The sequence below is a fragment of the Pseudomyrmex gracilis genome, unplaced genomic scaffold, assembly GCF_002006095.1.
Source record: "Pseudomyrmex gracilis isolate BER0280 unplaced genomic scaffold, ASM200609v1 scaffold_15, whole genome shotgun sequence".
Lineage (NCBI taxonomy): Eukaryota > Metazoa > Arthropoda > Insecta > Hymenoptera > Formicidae > Pseudomyrmex > Pseudomyrmex gracilis.
Window position 1 is genome coordinate 891,768 of NW_018020599.1, and position 23,070 is coordinate 914,837.

The following is a 23,070-nucleotide window of genomic DNA, read 5'->3' on the forward strand; positions in this document are numbered from 1 at the left end:
TCCAAGAGATGCTATATATGTGTGAGAGGGAGCATCCCCTCCGTTTGGACGCGCGCACGATCAAAGGAACACGGCGAATGCGGGAAGTGTGTCTTCGGGTTTGCCATTACGCGCGCGGTTCGGAATGGTATCATTAGCCATTCTCTTTCCGAGAGTATCCGAGCTTCGCGATAACGACGTGAATAAAACCTTCCTTTCCATCTTCTGTGTGAGAGCTTCGACGGATGACGCGTTAATTTCGCCAAGGCGGTTGACAACGCTCGTGAAAAGTATAACGTCGTCGTTGGCGATGTCCATATTTTTAACATTTCCCGAAGTTGCGGCAAAAAGTTGCGCCCCGACACGGAAAGAGAAGTTAACTGCTACTTTGTAACGCGGAGTTCGAAATTCCCCGCGGGGAATGACGGAGTCCTTCGAATTTGCATGAAAAAGGAACGGGCCTTCCAGCAACTGGTATATAAGCTACTTCTAAATGAATGCAAATTCTTCTTCGAGAGCTCTTTCTCTCTCTTTCTCTCTCTCTCTCTCTCTCTCTCTCTCTCTCTCCTTTTCTCTCTCGATGAGAGAGAGAGGAATTTGCTTACGTAAATACGATGTTATTGTACGACGAAATATTGCTTCGTCGTCACTTTTGGCGAAAGACTTTGGCGAGAAACGCATTAGACGTTTAAGATATTCATGTTTATGATCTTCGTTTCCAGCGGAACGCCGTTCCGGAGTTTGTGCAGACTTTAAAAGATGCGTTCGTGTGCATTTGCTTGTTCGCAGATCAGTTTTTTTGAAATTTTATTACGCTCTTACGATATTTATATTGGAAAGTTTTTATAACAAATGCATAAAATACAACGATCGTATATGCGGGTACATATTTGATGTGTGCGCGGTGAAGCGGTGTAAGATAATTGATTACGTGTGCTTCTCCGGATCAGCCGATAATTGCCTGACACAGAGGGTACAAAAACAATTACCGGTTCGGATTAGGTATTGGCGCAGCGGATATATGTGCGCGCGCGTGTATGTGTGCAAGATCTGAAGCGCGCAGCGATATGGTTAGCGTGTCGGGAGGTAGTAAGCGCGTTAAACTATGCGCGATGTATTTGGTATTGGTTGATTGGACCGTTTCCAGATTTCTACGGGGAGGAAACAACGAATTGAAATTCGATCTTATGATTTTAGTAACAACATTTGTATTTACCAAAGATAATTACGCAATTAGAGGTATAAACATTATCTGATAAACACACGATATTCGGTTGCAATTACAATCGTAATTGCAGCACGAATTTAGATAATTGTTTGAGAAGAGAATCGCTAAATGATCAATTTGCGGTTTGGAAATAAAAACAATATTTCGCGCATTTGTTCCGAATGAACAATTTCGAACAAATCTCGACGTAAAACGACTTAAAATCTGACGACCGTGACGAGCCGAGAGTGAAAAACTTGCGGAGGTTAAATTTCTCCGCGCCTATATCATTTCACTATCAACGCGGAGAATCGGGGTCTCTAAAGAGGGCTCTCGATGACACTCCTGGCCCCTTTCCATTTCTTACGGATAGTGGTCGACGATATTGGCCCAATTCGCAAACGGCCAACCCTTGCGATGGAAAATGGATCTTGGCATGAGACTACGCCAGAATCGAATCAGACCTACATAATCCAGCTGACCACGACGATTTCATCCTCCAATCATCGGAGTAGCTGGATATACTTGAGAGATCTAAACCAACTTCGCTTTCGCATTTGCTACCTGTGTAATCACTGCTTGATTCGCTCAAGTTACACAATATCTAATTTAGTTTTTATTCAATTATATAATTGTGTAATAAAATTAATCAATCAATTCCTTTTCGCGTTGAATATTTCACAAAATCAGAAATATCCGAAATTTTGCACGTTGACAAGTATTTCTAGTAGCGTTTAACGTTTTGTATTCAATTCCAGATCTGGAGAAATTATATAGCAAGTGTTATACGCTGCTTAAACAATTCCCGAATTTTGCGCGACATCGGAACAATTGGAATGACCGGGTAGGCGAGATGTAAGTTGCGATAGCGGCAACCTACCGTCGTCGTCGCTGCCACTACTCTACTGTCAACCCGTGTTTTACTGTTTGCGAGTGTTGAGCCTCGCTAAGCTCCGTAGATAACGTTTTGCCCTTCGTACATTGTTCTGGGAGTTTAAACAGATTACGACCCGGCACTGGTTAAACGTAAATTGCTTCGGCCCAACTCTATCTCTATATTCCCATCAACGACCGGGTAACCTCGCAATTTTTTGTTATCTATTGAAATCACTGGAAGGAAAGTAAAAGTGGAACATAAACTTAGAGCTAGGATTAGGAAATAATTAGCTGGATTATCACAAGCGGGTGATAAATGCAAGATTATTAAAAAAATGTGAAGTATCAAATCAAATTTTATAAAAAAAAGAATGATCGATAAGAAAAAAAAGTGAAAAGAAAAATCTTCTCAAAATCTACAATCTCTCTCTTTGCTGCGCATAGTGAGCGATTCGGATCGATAAACGATCGAGGCAATAAATAGCTGTGTGAAGAGAGAGAGAGATAGAGAGAGAAAGGGGAATCCCGGAAGTATTGCGCGACCAAATATCCACAGCGGTGGAAATCGCGTGTCAAGCGTTACCGTAACCTGCCACAATTTCGGTGTAATGGAAAGCACTGATGGGGAAGCCGGTTGAGCGTTTGCCGGTGGACACGGTGACTAGTCACGTTCGTAATGCGGATCCGTCACGTCCCGACGATCGCTACGGAAGATCCTCGATTCCGATAGCATCGATGCATTTCCCTGCTAACGCGCGGGGCCGTGTCCTTCCCGTGGGACGACGACAGAACGATGTCTGCGGGTTGGAAAAGCTACCACCGGGAGGACAGTGTTTTTGGCGGTCCCTTTGCGGTAAAAGGGAAGCAATCTGTTTCTACCCGAAGTGTACGGCAACTACGGCGAAACGGTCGGCGGTGAACATTGACAGCCAATAAGCCATTCCGTTGGGGAACGGGAGCTATTAGGGAGCGCGCTCCTATTACGAGGCGTCTCTCTTACCGCGCAGGCAGCACCGGCAGCAGCTCGGATCCTTCTCGAAATAATCATCATCCACGCTATCCGTATTTTTGTCGACGTCAAAACGCCGGAATAAACGCGCCCATGAATTTATAATAGAACATAATTCATTCAGAACGCGATTATCACGATATTCATAGTTTTATCGCGAGAAAAAAGTAATAGTTTGATCGCGAAATTTCTATCGATCGTGTTCGATATGATCGACTGCTCGTGAACGTATGAATAACGGATGAGTTATTTATCAAGCGACGTTCCCATCACGCCGGGCTTTATTACCGTCGAAAGAAATTAATATTTATCCGCGAATTGTTTGACGGAGATATTATACCGCTGTATGTACTTTTACACATCACACACGGAATGAAAATAAATAAAACAAATAAATTCGATTGTTACGTCGTTTATACTACATTTATTTATACATTTATTTCCCGTACGCGTTTATATATCCCATTATTCTGACATTATAAACCAAATCGTATCACTGATTTTCTTTTTCTTCAAAAATTGCGATGTTAAAGAGAAATTACCGTGAAAAGAATTTTCAAGAGAGGCATAAAATGAAACTTTGACACGAATGTCAACACAGAAACGGGAGCGACATAGTTCTTTAATCTCCTTGACGTCTCTCCTGCCACGATCACAATGACACCGCTATTATGAACATCGCATTTCCAGCCGTAAGAGAACAGCTTTCTCTCTCTCTCTCTCTCTTTTTCTGTCTCTCTCTCTTTCTCCCTCTTTCGTTTATTCACTCACTCTCTCTTTCGTTGGCCCGTTGCACTGTCTGTTTAATAACGCCTCTGTTATCCCGGCGCGCACGCGACGGCCGTCTACGTGAAAGACAGGGAGGGAGATAAGCGACGACGCTAGAAAATGCGGTGTAATAACGGGAGAAGAGCCGTTACTATATTGTAATACTTAATGAAGCTCGTCTCGAGCGACTCAATATCGCACCGAGTTGCGGCAACGGTAAACATCTCGGCCGGAAGTTGGACTTAATGCGCGATCACGACCGCGGGATCACAAGAGGTCGCACATTTGATATAACCCGGTTTACGATTGCCACGAGATTAACGTTGCGACATTCCCGGGTTTTACTGCGACCTACAAGTGATATGAGAACCCCGCTTCTGCGGGGTGTTCGCGTCTGCGACGGGAAGAAAAAAAAGAAGAAAAAAGCCGGGGAAAAAAAAAAAAAAGCAGCTGTGCGGGATGCGCGTTAGATCCAATTTCCCTAGAACGACCCGGACGGAAATGAGAACGGATACAACGCTCCGTTGGCGTGTTGATGTCGCAAAGATCCGCAGCGAAATGAAAGATTATTGTTATACGTTACACGTTCGTTCGCGACGTGGATATAAATTTCGCATGAATCCTCGACGATTTCCTTCACCGCCTATTGCGAACCGCGTCATGTACCATTGCTCTCGTGTGCCATTACATTTCCCTAATCCATTGTCTGCCTTTTCTTCTCGATCGCCGCGCGCCACGAGTCTTTCAAGTGTCGCTCCATTGTGCCGAAAGTTATTTCGATATTTTCCATTTTTACGCGGAAAAATGAAAGAAGAAATCGATATATAAGATGTTTCGAGCTTTGTAGTTTTTGCACCCACTTATTAGCATCTTAATGAAACGCGATAACCAACGAGACTGATTGCTATGCGGACAAATTAATACGATGTCATCAAAAACTTTATCCGCGATGTAAATTACACGCGTCAACAAACATCGCCTTTTTCTCGCGAGAAGGATAACGCAAAGAATGAGAAATTTGAGATATTTTGCGTATAACGTCGGGAATAACGTAGGAAAGAAATCGCTGTACATATCACGATGAGATTATATTACAATGTGTCGGAAAGACACAAAACGCGATAACGAAGAAAAGCAAGTCATTGTCTCCCGCTGTGAAGATCAGATTTAATCATTGTGGTTATAATTATGAAAGCATGATATTTAAATTCGGAGTCGCGTGATTTTAGTGTCAACCATATCAAATCCGATCAGTATCCAGCGCTTTAATAACATTCAATGAGGCTTATCCCTGTTATTATTACATTATCGGAGCGTCAGTTATCCCTCGAATCCGTGTTATCTCATATTTTGCTGATACTCTCAATATTAAAGTGAATATTACGAACGCGAAGTTCACGCCGCGTCGTTCGGACAAAGAAAAGAGAATGCAAATAATAAAGAAATGGTCTGACACCTTTGTTTCTGATGAAAGCTCCGCGAGAACTCGAATGCCATACGATGCGATGCGAGAAAGAAAATTTTTTTACTTTCTAGCGTGCATACTTCCAGAAGCGTCGTATTTCTGGAAGGAACTCGTACAAAAGATAAGAGCAAGCGAGAGAGAGAGATGAAAACATGAGCATCAAAGAGTTTTTAATTATTATGCCACGCCAAACATCACATCAGCATCAGTCGGAAAGACATTAATTAATTTTACAAAATCTAAACACGTCGTGTAATTATTTCATTGAGGAAGAAACGTGGAAAATATAAATACTAATTATGCGCTCATATTTAAGATTGTATTCGAGCCGCGAGAGTTTTAGTTTCTTTTTGTTACCCTTCAGAAAATAGACTTCTGTTGATTCGTTGCTTAAATTTACTTTAGAAATTTTGCGTCGTTCTTTCTGGCGCTGGATGTACAGGCTTCGGGCGAAATCGTTTGTAGCGGGTATCATGGCTTACTTCTTGGGTCTCAGATGTCACCTGTTCCGTCGCACAAAGGCGGAGTAATTGAACTCTTTTGCATTGAAACTTAGAAAGTTAAAGGCCTTGGAATAGAATTGAATTTGCTCGAGCGAATAAAGCACCTGTCTGTACGTGTTGTAAATTAAATTCCCCGCGTAACATGAATTTTCAGTGATAAATTCTTTATGCAATATATATATATATATATATATACATTTAATATCAGCTTTACAATGGCGTTTCGCGTATTATGCATTTTTACTCCCATTGAAAATTTCATACGAGTAACAATGAAGATAAATAATTGTCGTTAGATCAAAGTTTGCAGAACTCGGGAATCAGCGAGTTAAAAAATAATACTCGAGGTATAAGTGAATCCATTTAAATGCAGTGTAAATTAACGCTCGCAAACTTGGCCGGCGCGTTGTGATATTAACTTTCTCTCTCTCTCTCTCTCTCTCTCTCGCTCTCTCTTTCTCTTTCTCTCTCTCTCTTTTTCTCTCTGCAAGGAGAAACACCTTCATACACTTGCACACGTAAGGAAACGATTTATTGTTACGTGATATGTCAATCAGGTAACTACAGAACGCTCGACTTTGAAACCGTGAACTAATTACGACGACGTAATTAAGTAATTAACTATCTAGCAGAGAAGACTGCAAAGCGCACCGTTCGATATCTCAGTCTATGAGAGTATGCGCATTTAAAGCTGATGCAATTTGTGAGAAATATTTATTAAAGTTGCAATTGTCTCTAACTACACACAAAGAAATGTATTTAATTATCTTATTTGCAGTATCGTATATAATTAATACTAATGAAAAATATCCTACGTGTGTGAGATTTATATTAACCACTATTATTTATACTGTTTAACACTGTTGCACGCAATGCGCGTTGACCACGCGTATTTAACCATCTATATTTAACACATATTTTCATATCTTACGTTTAAAACTTTTTTTGTTCTGTAAGTATCAGGGGTGTTGCGAAATCAAAACACGCGAATGTTACTTCCGCGCGATATGTTCCGCGAATTTTAGATAATGTGTACTTACATAACATATGTGCATATAACTCTCATGTGCCGAAAGGTAAAATTTTTTTCGATAATCACATTTCAGAATCCGCGCTTAATTAGCCGCGCTAAACAAGCGAGATCGCGATGTGATTAGCGCGCAATAATTGAACGGCGATAATGAGAGTTTCGGTCAGAGAAAGCCGGAGCGGCGCCTAATCATTAATTAATTCTCTCGAGGTCGGGTCTGGGGCGCAATTCGTCCTTTTCGTTCGGTTTATCGAGGTTAATGGAATTTGTGCGTATTATCTATATGGCGGATGCAATAAAGTGTCGAAACCACGAGGTTTATATCGCGGCTCTCTCTCTCTCTCTCCACGTGTGCGCACGCTTGGGCGCGGGCCGTTCGCGAAAACTGTTCCTTTAATATACGTGTGCCATCGAGTGTGCGGCGAGTTTACAGCGTTTGCTCACGACACGCTCTGCCGCGAGTCACGAAACCCCGCTTAGATGAATCACTGCGTAGCACGAAGTACATGCAGAGTGATATAGGAGTAGTGAACGGCCCCGGAGAGTGCGCGCAATGACGCGCGTCCATGCGGAAGCGAATTATCTTTTCTACCGCCTGTACCTCGCACCTGATTAATCCACCGTTTCCTTGATGTACACGGCCGCACTTCATCACGACGAAAATTTAATGGCTCACGTTCGTTCGATTGTACGATTAATCGACGGGAAATATGATAATTCTCGCGCTAACATTGGAAATGAGAACATCACGACTGAGCGAGCGCGATGAGAATGTCAAGAACGTCGGAACGGATAAGAGATTTCTTGTGTTAAAACTTTCGTCACGGAAATTAAAAAATGGTTGTTGACAAGTGTACGCTCCCTCTTCAAGATTTGTTTACTTAAGTATATCTTTTATATTTTACAATGTGTTGTTTACAAAAACAAACGGTTTTAATTATATTAATGTGCGAGAATTTAACTCAGTTGTGATATACGTAATCTAGTTTGCTAGGAGAACGCTATTACGTTCGTAGAGCTCAGAAACGCTAGACTTCGTCCTTTCGGGATTTACGGAATCTCATCCTCTTGCTACATGTACCGTAGTTTGTATGTAACACAACTCTAAGTTCGTCGATCCAATAAACGGGAGTGGTGCATCTCGCGCAAGACAAATGCGCGCTGCAGACTCCTCGTCACGATCACGAGTTGAAAAGGACATTCATAGATACATAAAATGGTATAGTCTTGTCGTATTTGAAACTGCAGTGCTCGTCCTTTCTCTCTTTATCTTTCTCTTTCTCTTCTCGCGCATCGATGGCGCGGGCGCAAGTCGAAGGTCGTGTCTCCGAATGCACTTCGAACCGAAGAAAGTGAGTGAGAGAGAAAGAAAGAGAGAGAGAGAGAGAAAGAGAGAGAGAGAGAGAGAGAGAGAGAGAGAGAGAGAGAGAAGTGAGTTCACTCATGAAACTGTCCCAGCTGAATAACTCAAATAAAATGGGAAGAACTTCCATCCGTCATGAACGGCGAAAAACACACCAGAAGAAAACGCGATGCGCTTGAATGTTGAAATGCCCACTTTTGAAGTGGAAGCGCGACTCGCTCGAATGCTATGTCTCTTCCTCGAACTTGCACCGAAATACGACCGCGTATCGTCGGAACGAGTGCATCAATTCTCAAACCGGCATACGTGTATTCATATCCACGTGATTTTCTTCCGTTGTTCGTATACCGAATACATAAAATGCGACATTGTACCAGTAGCTATTTGGATTGCAATATTATGCTAGCACGATAAGATGTCAAGCTGTTCAAGAAAAATTGCGATTTGTCTGTTTACAACAAAGTACAGATTTTATAACAGCGTGGCATTTATATATGCGCTGTAATAATAAAAATTTTTAACTTTTCTGTGGCTCAAATCTCTTCTATATTTACACACTTATTCGAGTGCGCAATTTATCAAATTTGCACATATTCGTGCAAAAATAAAAAAATTTGAATAATCAAACTTCGGTTTTTTTGTAAATATTTATCTTTGCGCATACAATCTGTTGCAAAACTACGTGAGAGAATCTTCTTCATTGTTGACAAGTCAACAATCAACTGCGATAGCGATAAATTGCCGCATTTACATTACAATAATGAGAATTACCTACTCGCGAGAACTGAATGAAACATCATGGATAGCGAGTCGCGATCAAGTGGCGGTAGGTGTACGTGGCGCGCAACACAAAGCTATATCACACGTCTAAATTAGAGCTTGCAACGCAATCATTCATGCGTGTCGGCGGCGCCGCGGGACGAGATTCCACCACGTGCGTTCGGTCAAGTAATTTAATAATAATTATTCCGTCGCGGTAGTGACCGAGGAGGAGGAGGAGATCAAGCGCAAAGCTCGACCCATCGCCACCGTCGACCGACTCATAAATCACCCGGATGGCGGCTTTAGTCGCTGATCGCGATTTAACCGGCAGTGCCGGTAAAATGCTAACCGCCGCTCAAAACCGGTAAAAGGCGTCGCGTTTATTACAACTAAATCGTTAACAAAGATGGATAAATCATCGGTCGGGACGGTTGGATCGTTATTCTCGCTCTACTAACGATGTACATAACAAACATAAACGAGCTCAAATGTAAAGAAATGTCAAATCTAATCGGCTGAAAGCATCTCCAACAGTAATATAGCAAGCTTCGTAAATCACGTTTTAATGTTACGGAAAGATCGACAGAACCAAAGTTAAATAACGCCTTTTGAAGTCGCCCGATATCGCGGAAAAATCACCGGAGATCCGCAATTTTTACTCGACGCGAAACGCCCGGGTACTTTTCTAACCGAGTGAGACGAGACAAAGAAAAATCTTCACAGAAACGATACAAGTTCCAAGTTGAAGCGAACGCGATTATATCGATCGTCATTGTACGGACACAAAGGGTTCGGTGAGCGGAAGCGTGTGAGTGTGTATAATGTGTATTATCAAAGTACACTGAGTGCGTCGGCAAATCCGCCGTAATAGAAGAACGTAATAGAGCGGCGAATATTCCACAGCATGCCGAGAGAGAGCGGACGGGAAGATTTCTCTTAATTAAATTGACGTAAATAACGTGATATCGCGCGAACGAGTGCGCGGTGTTAATTGAAAGTGTAAATTTAATGTTTGCCGAACTTCAAATAATCGCTCTCGCGCTATTACCGCGTGTATTTGAAGACACATCACTCTTTTACGGCAAGTAATATATTTTCATTCATAAACCTCGAAATCGACAAAAAAAAAAACAAAACAGAACAGCCCGCATGTTTTACAAATTTCACCTAACCGCGTCTCGGAAATAATACCGGGCATTTTTGCTTGCGACTTGCTGCAAACTATGCCGCAATCTCGAGCGCTACAGTATTGGACACTTACATGTCCTCTCGGTCGCAGTAATAAGATTACGCGTCGTTTGATTTCATCCAAGCTTTTCTCTTTTATCGGACTATCTGGAGCGTGCTCCGCAGTCCGTTTCTATTTGCCGACGTTATAATCTAACATGGTCGCCAACCCGTGAAGTTCGCTCTCTCTCTCTCCCTCTCTCTCCTTCTTTCTCTCTCTTTCTTTTTCTCTTGCTTTCTCTCTCTCTCTCTCTCTCTCTCTCTCTCGAAAACGTGGAAACGAATCGCCCGGCGAGCTTTCTGCGTTATTCATTCGACGCCGGGGCAAAGACTCACGCTCGACCGCACCCGTAAATTATTTCCGGGCGAAACGAAGTAGTTGAAATACGTACAACCCGCATGAAATCCCATTTTTCTTATCAAATACGAGTCCACGCGATTCTGCAGGACTGCAAATATAACCGTGGATAACTGCTTGCCAAACACTCATTCCGTTGCCGATAAGACACGCCGATATCATCTCAATTAGCACTCGTCGCGTCAAGAAAAGTCGCGTGAAAAACAACAAAATTGGTAGTTTAAATACAGGGGAAAAGAACTATCAACCGCGATACGATCAACGAAATGATACGCCGCGTATGTTGAGTGCAGGATTGTCCGGCTTGTCATTCCGCGAATAGACGGTACAGCCTCGATGCATGCTCTGCGATAATATCGACCACCGCATAAAAGTGTATTATATATAAATATATATATGTATATATAATAAATAGTATATATATATATATATATACGCGAGCGCGATTTCTGCTTCTTCGAGGAAACGCTCGGGAATCTCTCGGAAACTTTAGAGCGGTCCGAGTGTGTAGAAGGTGTCGGGTCAACTGGCACGAATGCACTCTGGACTTTTGAGGTCGACGGCACGTTTTCATCCGAGAACTCGAATCCTCAAAGCGGCATACTACCGTCAGAGTTTCGCGGCAATAAAGAGACCGAGGCTGTTAAAAAGAGACTCACCTTAAGAAGGATAGGAAATAAAACACACATGAACTTTCTCTCTTTTTCTCTTTTTTTTTTAAATGTTCAAAACCCTTTAAATTTCATATATCAAAGACTAATGCGCGATTGTCCAGAAAAACAAATTACTCATCTAAAATATAAACGTAAGTTCTCAACGGATAAAGAAAGTCGCGAGTGTAAATCTTTTTCTTTTAATTTTCAATTTCATGAAAACGCGATAAAACAGCTAAAATTGATAACTAAATAAGAGATACATACGGGGCGCGTTAAGTGATCGAAAGCGCGATGCATCAAGCGTCCAATATGTGTGGCGAGACAAGTGTCGCCTTAAACGGCTGACGCATAAATCTTCGCTTATCCTTTCAGCCGTGTGTCAGCGTAAGCGGTGCATTTTCGCGCGTGCATAAACCGCTCGCGGTTCGAGAGTGGTGGCAACAATGAAGGATGGGATGTAGGGCCGCGTGATACAAAGGCAGTCGCGCGCGTCACTGGCGATCCGGATCGTTAAAGCCTCGTCTTTTGCCGACGACGAGACGAATGCGGTTCGCGACGCCGGCGTTCTCGTGTCCGGTAAACGGATTATGGATGCGTTCCACTTCCGATAACGCGCGAAACGTGCGGAGGCGTGTTTAGCGCCGTTCTCGCTCTCTCTCTCTCTCTCCCTCTCTCTTCCTTCTTTCTCCTCTCGCCCAACACCCAAGGCTGCACCTTTTCTCGATCCCCCTGTGCCCCGCCCTCGCGTATCCGCGGCCGCACACCTCGTCGAAGTTGGCAACAGCATCTGGAGCGTTAAAGGTGGATGAGCGATGTACCGGTGTCTTGCGACGTGATGGATCGTCCAATACCAGCCAATATGCAGTATTGCACGTGGAGTGGCAAACTGGTATCCATGCATCAAATCGGAGAGGGTGGAGAGAGTACAGGCAGGGGCCAAGGTACGTACAGAGGGAAGATGGAAGTTTCGTGTGCTTTACACGACACGCCGCTGCGCACACTATCTCGTATGCTCGGTCGCGTCCGTCGTGGTCAGAGAACGGTTCTTGCCGATCCGTTCTTGGTGGTACGACCATAAGGCGCATCTCCGACTGCATGGGTTACGTGTGTATATACGTACCATGTATGTACAGACGTGTGTACATACGGTGGTACATATGTACACGTAGTACGTATACACAGAATCTACTACGTCTACACGGTAAGAACGGCGCGGATGCCGGCGCTGCGAGCTACGTGGTCGTGCCATGTGTTCGGAACGTCAGGCAACGCCAGACACGTTTCTCGAGACGGGGTTTTTGCCCGTCTTATTTCATCCCGACGTATACGACCCGTGCACCAAAAGCGTATTCACTTTTCTGTTTAACGGATTGTCCTTCGGGACCGATTCGACGAATGTTTGCGAAAGAAAAGAAGAGAAAGAGAGAGAGAGAAAGAAAGAAAGAGAGAAAGACCGACTATACGCGTATATATATAAAAGAACGCGCGCTAAATAATGTACGAAATGACAGCCGGACGTCTGTCTGGACCGTCTCATGTGAAATACATGCTCGACCTGTCGCGCGTGTAATTTCACGTGACAGTAATTTGATTTCCTGTCGCGCCGACTTTCGAGTGGCGATTAATTGGGTCACTCGTCTCTCTCTAATTTTCATATGACATAACAATAATAATAATAACAACAATAATAACAATAACAACACATACGGTTTTGTAAAGCGCGAGAATAATGTCAGCTTACCGAAACGTCAAAGTGGTGAAAGGTCGATAACTCTTGTGACTGTTGATGCTCTCCATCGGCGTGCCCCAGAAATCGTCGTTGAGCACGCTACTCCACGACGCCTCGCCGATCACGTCTCTGTTCCGCACCACCGCCGGTATGTCGTCGTGCACGAAGTCGCAATCGAGCGCGTTAAAGTAACAGCCGATCGCGACGACCGCGACCAACGCGTAGATGCACCATCCGGGTGGATCGTTCGTCTCGACCTCATTGTATCCGTTGCGCACGTTCTTCTTAACCGAGTGATAGCAATAGGTGGAGCCGTTGTTGTAAACGCGTTGACGCTTCATGTTGCCCGGCACCGCTCGGTACGCGCGGAATATAAGCTCTCACGTTCGTTCGTTCGCGAGCCCGAAACTCAATCACTATCATGAAGTCGCGAAGTCACTTCTCTGGAGCACCCGTTACCTTTTGCGCGATTGATCGTTTCGCGCGATGTAACTGCACCGCTGGCGATCGAAATCAGCTGACTGTCGCATTTCTATAAGCGAGCGCTCGGGGGAAAAAGAGTTCACGATCAAGCGCACTGCGTTGCCTTTCAGCAGTTTACGGGTCGCTGCTAAGCTCCACTTTGAATCGCAATATTTCACGGCGCGCAGTATATTTCATAAGAGTACGGTGGAAAAGTTAGTGAATAGTCCCGCGAGTTATATAGGCAAGTCGCGAAGCTATTTTTCGAGGAAGCACCGGTCGAGTGAAGAGAAACGCGGTATCCGCGCGCGCGGCTAAACGACAACGCGATGTGTCGCGGTTGGTACCTCGCGTTGGATTCTTCCATTCAGGTCGACGATGATACCCCGAACGTTTGTCCGTTTTGCGATGAGCTTGATAAATGACTGCGGGAACTCATTATTTACCTGGCGCCAACCGACCTTGGATTCGGTGCTCTCTCTCTCTCTCTCTCTCACTCTCGACGAAGAGAAGAAACGGCGCGTTTCCGCGCGCGCACACGCCACCCGCTTCTCAAGAGGCGAGTAATGGTTCTCGCGTGGACTCTCCTCTGTGAATTGTCCCCGTGGGAATTCACTCGGGGGGAGGTGGTAGTTTTTACGTAACCGCGTAACGACGTAACAGCTCGTTACCGGTCGGTGTCGGATCGACCTGTCTCTTCGTCCGCAAATCACTGATCCGCGGGGATCGTTACGTATTCGTCCCGGAGGATCAAACCGGCGATATACTTGCGAGTCTCACTTGTCGTTTATAAGTGACATTAACGCGACCGCTTTGCAGGTTGCGGCTTGCTTCGCGACGAATCGTGTATATATTTCGCATACTCAATATATCTGTCTACTCTGACAAATTTCCCCGCAATGTAAAATACGGGAACGTCGTATACCTAGTGTATTTTGGATTTTACGTTGCGCCTTGTATTCCGATTGTTGCGATTACTGATCTTATTGTGTTACGTATGTGTATTATTATATAAAACACATAAATTATACTGTTCACAAAAAAAAAAAAATCGTCGCGCAAGTACACGGTGAGAAATTGCTCGATGAAAGATAATGAAGAAACGACCTTGCGATTATTTCTACCGTCCCAGATTGGCGAGTCCTTCGTCTTAAGAGCGCGAAGTTCCTCGAAGATGGATCTCGACTTTTTTTGCTGCATCAAGAAAATCCCGCGGAATTATGGAGAGCAGACTGCGGCGAAAGGACGGCTCTATGACCCAGATATTCGTTAGCTCGGGTCACCTCCGTCGCCACAATTTTGCTGTGCATATAGATCTATACAAGCGGCTCGTATCTCGGGGGCACGACTTGAAATCCTTCGTGGCAGCAGTCTCACCCCCGAACGAACAGCTCTGCCTACCGCTTTTCTACCTCCTTCCCCGTCGCCACCGCCACTTGGCCGCTGCTTCTTCTTCTCTTCTTCTTTTTCCCCGTCTTCTGGCTTTGCCTCTCGCGCCGTCGAATTCAATCTCGAGACTAGTGTCGCGATAATTTTTTCCTCGACTTGGGATCTTCAGGATTGAACTTCCGGCGATCTCACTGGCGCGATACGTGCTGCTCCGCCTCCGCGACGAGATGACACTTGAGTGAAAAATCGGGCGTTTTCTGCGCTCAAGTGGCAGCCAGTAAACGTTCCCTCAACGTTCACCTCGGTCATCCACGTCGAGAGGATCACACTCGGTAACTTTTGGAGAAGAAATAAACTTCGCGCGATAAAAAACTACGAACGATTTCTAACTGAAGATACGTGATGGATACGCTTGATCGTTAATTTTATCCAAGTGTTTTATTTAAATCATAGATTTTATTGTGTGTTCTCTTTTTAGTATTTCTCTATCATTTATGTAATTTGCGGTATCGGAAATACCACATTTGGTTTTAGAGACGCTTAAAATACAATTGAAAAAGCGAAATCGTTATTTCACTGATTATCGGAAGTGACAACAACGCGATTATACGACGGAATAAATACGCAGTCACCTCCCGATGACGATCTATCGTCGTTATGTCGCTATCTATCAGGCACTCTGCCGATCGACAGAATGCGCAGATCGGTACGCAGCGCGCATCGTCATCGGAACGTCACAGATCGCGAGAGCGACGTCGAGCTCGAGCGGGTCGTCGCGACGACGATAAGCGCGAGACTAAGGGACGACGGCATCCGCCCGGTTATATAGCCGACGCACTCTGACCCGCAAAGCCGCGCCCGCGCATGAGCCACCCCCGGCGAGTTTCCCTCCTGCCTGCTGCATCCTCGTCGTTGCGCCTACCCTTTCTTCTTCTTTCCCATGCGTCGGCACCTGCGCAACCTTGGATTTCACTGACGTCACGTTGTTTACCTATGGTTTACCTGCCAAAACATCATCTCGAGGATGCAGCAAGATGAAGTGGTCGGAGTTCAAACTGTTGGATAAATGTTGCTTATCAAGAGCTTTTGCGATGCGGAAATTAGTAGCTGTTAATTAAACTGATTTAAAATATGCAAGAGAGAAAGAGAGAGAGAGAGAGAGAGAGAGAGAGGGGAAATATGTTTGTTAAATGATTGGTAACAATTCTCTTAAAAAATAATTAAGTCTATTAATAAAATGCAATACTTAAGTTAATTGCTCCGTTCTTTGCGGTACTCAGAGTTCACTCGATTTATGCCTTTAATTATTAAAGGCGGGTTTTTTGTATAAATTAAACGCTACGTTATGCATTAGTTAATAGCACTCGAATTGGCTCTTACGAGCCAAAGATGATATTCGGTTCCAATTATTTATTATCTACATTTCCCTCTGGATATCTTGAATCTAACAATATAACGGATCGTGGCGCGCGAATCAGTGAACGTAATGACGATACGAGCTCGTTACCGACGATGATGATACGATAACGAGCCCGTAGTGGCGAAGTGATGCTGCGTTGTATGATTGAATTTGGTTACACCGTTCCGTCGAAGCGTTCGAGCATACATCAAATTGAAATTACATCAAGACATAATTAGAATTCAATTTTAATTATTGCCTGAAATAATTATCAGAAATAGAACAATTAACGTAATAATTTATGCTGTGTAATTGTAAGAAAACGAAGTTTACAATAATGCATACGTATTTTGAAGAGATATATTACAATTATATTTTTTACAATTCGCAAAACTTATGACAAGACACCGTTTCAATGAAATTTCGTAAAACAAAAGTTTCAATGAAATTTCGTAAAACAAAGTTACTTTTTGGTACAGAAGCAATTTTCCCCGGTTGTGTTTTTTTTTTTATATATAAGATTAAGTAAGATTGAGATAAGTAGAAAAAAAATTATTTTTAAACTATTAAAGATACCAACGGCAAAGATAGATCAGGATTTTTCGTCGCCAGTAATAAGCAAGTTTCTCCAAGGAAAGTTATAATTGAGCGAGAGATGCCGGCATTCTTCCAACGGGAAACTTAATATTAGCGACATGACTGTCGCTCGAGTAATTCGCATAATACACCAGGAGCGCGCGCAATTAATGATCATTTAGTTGGATGGTGGCGAGAGTAGCCGTCAGTGGCACGATTCGCGAGCGAGCGGGTAACTTTGGACCGCGCCAGCAACGCTGAGAACTTCCGTATGAATCCATTTTCAAACTACACAAGAATTTTTAATTACGACCCTATAGAACGAAAAACGCCACTTACGTGTCAGGTTTACTGGCTTGCCGCGCTCAAAGCGTCGTGGGAACTGCTTCCCGCACGAAGCTTCTTTGTGACTTTTTTTGCCGCCGCGAAAAACGAACTGCCATTTTATTTGCGATAATTTATTTTGCACTCTTTATTTTTCCTCGGTTCAAATTTGTCTATAAACGCACGACATATTGCGTATCTCACGTTTTACGTAAATGATCTTAAGCCTCGTGTACTTTCAATGGCATTTTGACTGAGAGTGCGACGCCAATCTTTCGCAAATCTCGTGCGCGCGCGCACACACACACACACGTACGACGACCTAACATCGGAGAATGCTTTAAAAAAATCGATATAACCTCTTCGCGACGAGATTTCGCTAAAGCGCGCGAGAAAGGTGCGCTCAAACCGTTTCTTTGTGGACTTTGCGTTGAAGTATAAATTGGTTTTATGCTGCTGCCGCGGAAGTTTCTAACTGGAAACTTATAGTTGCGGAACAAACGTCTGTAGACGGCACTGAAATATAGTGTTCAGACGCTCGTTGCGCCTGAATATTCAGCGGCTTTTCGTTCGCTCGCTCGCTGCCTACTTCGTTATACCCGTCCGATTAACGCTTGCCGTCGCCTGACCGTATTTAATAATGCACCTAACCAACGACGGCGACGCCCCACGAGAGCAAGGTCTGCTAACGACCGTGAAAAGGTGTCGGTGCTGTTGTAAGGGCGAGCGCTACGAAGGAATTGTCCACACAACTGCCTTCGCAGACTACAAGGCAAGAAAAGGGAGAAAAAAAAAACACTACACCGACAACAAGTTCGTTTAAAATGTAGATAAAACCAAAACGTGTTAATCCATGATTCTCCAACGATGTAAAACTTGTCATTTTTTTCGATTGTACGTGAGAATGTTTGTTTTTTTTTTACGAGTTTACTGTAGAGAAAAAAAGATTCACGATCGATTCCCAAGACACGACCGTGTATTCACCTTTTGCTTTCCACGTGCGCTTTTTATTTATTAAACGCCTTGGCGTGTATCGACCAATTGCTTGGCGCCTTTCTTTCTCTCACACATTCTGGGGGGGTTCTTTCTTTTTTCCTCCCGTCAGAGACGTAAACATCAGCCAATAGGTACGGCCAACACAGGCGCCTTTCGTATTCTCGCGCGGTAGTTCCGACGAAAACAACTCAGACACAGTCCGATCGTCCGCCGGTATCTCATTTAAATTTCCCGCGTAAAGTATTCATTGTTCCTCGCGTCTTGTTATCGCGCCGCACGACCTGGTTCTTGTCTATTTTATCGGCGAATCGTGAAATCGCTTTTCGGTTATCTTCATCTCGTGAAATATTTCGACTCTCGGCGCGAGATGCTATCTGCGACTCAAGAGCGGAATGTTTCCGCGAGAAATCACATACTGGATACTACCTACTCGACATATGTACTTTTATATATATATATATATGTATATATATGTGTATATATATGTATATATATTACGTGCCGTATCGATCGACGAGGAAATCTTAAACGCGAGCCGACGCGAGAAATAATGCCTATAATTCGTACGTAACGCAAAACACGCGAGCGCAAAAGCGAGAGCCCCGCACGGAAATCCAACTGAGCGCATCGATATCTCGAAGCTCGCGTAACCCTTCCGCGGACACGTTCGGTCGCGAAATGGCATCGCGTCCGAAATCTCGACACGAAAATCGCTAGCGACCGGTCACTCGTACAGTCCCCCGGCGGGACCGCGACTGCTGCGAAAGCTGTTAACGCCACTAATGAATTCGGACGGCGCGGTTTCATCTAAACACCTCCTGGATTTCGCGCGTCAGAGAGACAGTTTCGCCGGTCACAATAGAAACTGCGCGGACAATCAAAGGTGGCGGACCTCGGTCGGATCGGACAGAAGATAGTGACACGTGCGGAGCGTCGAGGGAGGAATGTATTTAATTAATGCACTCGAGCAACGGGTACACGCGGCATAGAGAAGGAGAGAGAGAGAGAGAAAGAGAGAGCTCGCGTAGCGCGAGCACGTACGCGACAAACTTACACGTAGCGCGTCACGTGTGCGTGCGTGTGCGGCGGGACCGAGCTGTCGAATTCACCGCGTAACTCGTTTGGATTTCGTACTGGCGACCGGTGTCCGACAGTCGCTATTCCCGCGACGAAAGACAGCGTCCGCAATTTCCGGCGACGTCTCGCTCCCGCGCCCGCGTGTGCATTGTGAGATTCTGGACAAGAGAGAACAGCCAAAATCTGGAACAAAATTTCGCGCTCTTCCGGAACGCGGCTCTCTTTCTCTATCTCTGTATATCTATCTCTCTCTTTCTTCCCTTTTTCGCTCCCCCGCGTTTCCAACCAAAGTAGGCGGGGTCGCGAGCTTACGAGAGAAGGGCGTAGACGTTCCCGAGGCTACAACTGTCGGAGGAATCTCGCCGACGAGAGCCGAGCAAGGTAGAACGTAATCGGGATCTTGCCCGCCACCCGACACCCTTCACGGTACTACACGGGAAACTTGGAATGATTTCGAGCGTAGAGTTTCGGGCTCCCCTCTCCAGGAGTATAGAGTGACAAGGGAGGAAGAGAACGAAGAGAGAAGAGAACTCCTTGCACATTGTACGTAGAAATATTACCTAATGTTTCGAGGTATCGCGCGCTGCGAGCTTATAGTGATTATATGCTTTGGAGAGAAAATATTGCGGAAACTTCCGACTCTCTCGCCTTTTGAACTCCGGGAAACACTTTCTTGCTTAATTCGCTTTATTGCACGCGCGTGACTTTATTTTACATCACAAATTATTGCGATCGTAATATTCACTTTTTTTTTTTTTTCCAAATGTTCATGTCTGTGCTTTCAACTTTATCGATCAGAAGGACAATTCGCGCCGCGCCGCGATTTACCGAACACGAAGGGCGGACAGGAGATCGACAGGAGAAAGAAGGCCAGGTGGATGTAATGAGAAGTGAGATCTTTCCGCGTCAGCTGGAATTCTCGCAGAACGTGCTTCCGTCCAGGTTGGCGAAGAAATACACGCGAGAACTACGCGAGTACGATTTTAATTACGAGCTTATTCCGGCTTGATTCCGAGAGAAAGATATCGGAAGGAAGTTACACGAGATTACCTGAAAAATCGAAAAAACGCGTTCCACTTTTCGCGAGCATGTTCGAATAACGCGCACGTTAAGTCGGTCGCGCTCGGTAAGTCTTGCTAGATCGCATTTTCGTTTTCGAATCGAGCGTGTTGAAGCGTAGATCTCCGCGCGCGGAGATTTTTGCGCTCTCGTATTCGAACACGGGCCCCCGGTCGTCGCTCGATCAATATAATCGCATTGGTAAACGGATCGGCGTGAAGCACCGATCGCGTTCGGACGGCTTTTGGTGGCGCGTGGACTTACGAGGTGGCTTACGCGCTTGCTAACGGAGCACTCCGGTAATTTCGGTTTCTCGAGAGCTGACCAAACAAGGATATCGCCGCATTCGTAATAAATTCACGGTCTTCTTGTGATCGACTTGGCGCCGCGCGAGCTACGTTCACTATCTCCGATCGGTAGCTTAGCGACTCAACAAGATTCGGAAGGACTGGTCATAGGGAATACTCAATAGCGAGAACTAGAGTTTCTCGCGACGGAGGATCTCTCAAGGAGATACGCATAACCAGCCGGATTATATACGAGCCCCGCGACGTATTGATCGAATTATATTATCCAACCGAGTTTGGTTTGAAATTTTTTTGAGAGGAATGCGCGACATTTAATATAAGCCATTGCTCGCCGTTGATAAAAACTCGAAAGCGCAGAATCCGTACGTGGCAGTAGTAAATAAATTACAAAAAAGCTCGTTAATGTTTCTTGCGAAAGTTTTTAACAAAATCGGACGTCAGCCGATCAGACGACTAGTGCTGATCAAAGCCAGCTCGATCGTTAATTTATTATTGATCTGTACGAGAATTCATCCGCGCGATCGCGAATACACTTCGATTCGAATACACTTTTATGAAAAATCGGCAAAAGTGCCAGTTGACGATAGACGCGGTGAAAGGGCGAGCCACTGCTGCCGACAACGTCCGTTTTCAATTGTGGGATTTTACGACAACCGCATCAACATTTCATAAAGGTTCGATCAGAATGGAACCAAGCACGGATTGCAAAACCGGTTACAGGATGCGTTTCGCATCCGCCATATTTTTGATTCCGATCGAAACATTTTGCTCGTTTTATATTATTTAAACGCGGAAAACGGGTCCGGATACAAATGGCCGACACAAAACTACGAGATCGACATGTAATATTTTAAAGCGCCGCTTAAAGTAACACGACGATAAATCAAGCGGCGAAATGAGGACGGCCAGTGTAACGTGGGACAACGTAATTCGATGCACATCCCCGTCGTGCTTGTCTCCAAGTCGGACCTTTTCATTAGTTATCTGCGATCGCAATTTAGTTTGCTGTCACCTATTTTGTGAAACGCAATTTTCTTCAAGGTAATAGAAAAAAAAAGAGCTTACAAAATTGTATTGTTTTCCTGTTTTGCACGACGCGCGATTTACGGTATGTAAAATACTATTTGCCAAAGAATTTTCGCGATAGGCGAACACCGTGTCGAATACAACAAATACTGACGCGCGCGTCTAAATGTTACATTTAATTTAAAAAAATTAAAAATTTAAAACTCCGTGAAATATGTACGAAAATGAGACAAATTGCACGATTATATCAGCAATCGGCCGTAAGTAGTAAACGTACGGCTTTTCGCAGCCGCGTGGAAGTAATGGGAGCTGGGACACCGCGATAACCGCGATGAGAATTTTTCTTCCGACGATAAGGTTGCTCAGTTATCGGTTCTAACGATTGGTCGCCCGACATATCAACGATGGTTTCGCGCGAGAAACCGTCGATGTAACGCGCCCAAAGTCGAAACTTTTCCAATTTTCTGCGACTTCGTATTTATAACTCCAACACCTCTTTTATTCCTTTTAGCTGGATTCTCTTGCGAGAGAGCAACTTCTTTTTTAGGGCTTCGAAGCTTTCTTCTAATAATTTATCCCTCGTAGAGAGAGAGAATAAGGCGAACAACGAAATGTGGGAGAGAAGGTTTTGTTACGAGATGTGTAACTGTCAGGAACAAGGAAATGTCACTTTCAAATCTGGCAAAAATTCGTATACGTCATGCGAAGCTCGCCGCAGTCACGAAGTAATACTTTGTAGATTCGTTTTTGATCACATTCCCGTCTCGGTTTTTCTCTTTCGCAGCTGATGTGCGATTTGTCGACGCAGTCGACTGACTTTTCTATCCTAAGTAAGGATATGTCCCGGAAGCGGTCAATCCCTGTACCTCTCTTAGTTTTCCAGCAGCGAACTTTCGTTTCCGAACGAAAAAGAGAGAGAAAGAGAGAGAGAGAGAGAGAGAGAGAGAGAGAGAACGTGACAGAAAACGAACGAAACATTTCCACGTCGGATTTCCGATCGCAAAAAGTCCGATTCGCTCGTTATTACTGGCGTGACATGATGATAACATTTCGACCTTCAAAAACCACCAAGAGACAAACTTCCATAACTCGCCGATCCATCTTCTCGTCTGTCTTATGACATCAACAAAATTAACAGAAGAGAAAAGTAACTAAAACGATCTATCTGTAAATAGAAAAAATAGGGACAGTAATCTGACGGAAACTCTTATGGGAGTTCCGATGTGTGTTGCTGAAAGAAGATACTTAATCGAGATGACGGAATCGAATACAATATTCAATTCTGAATATTCAGCGGAGCGAAGCGCCTTGGGGAAACGCACAAACGGAAATGGAAATTATTTATCTTCTAATACAGGAATAATATATATAAGACGTCCATTATCGTATTTCTCGCGCGCTACATTAGACATTTAATTTTACGACTTATTTGCGTCAACTGTAACTGTAACGCACGTACGGCTTCGTAAAAAAATCCATCATTGACGAAGCTCTCGTGACGTCAGCGATATAACTTTATCGC

The 23,070-nt window shown here is 44.3% G+C and overlaps 1 protein-coding gene across 1 annotated transcript in view; it reads right to left on the minus strand.

Moving 5' to 3' along the window:
* LOC109863975 (transmembrane and TPR repeat-containing protein 1-like) overlaps nucleotides 1–15,553 on the minus strand; it is a 126,572-nt gene extending 111,019 nt beyond the window's left edge. Inside the window, exon 1 of the mRNA XM_020444707.1 lies at nucleotides 12,945–15,553. Coding sequence (XP_020300296.1) covers nucleotides 12,945–13,273 — 329 coding nt within the window. The 5' untranslated portion in view covers nucleotides 13,274–15,553. The remainder of the gene's footprint in view (nucleotides 1–12,944) is intronic.
* Between the last annotated feature and the right edge of the window lie 7,517 nt (nucleotides 15,554–23,070).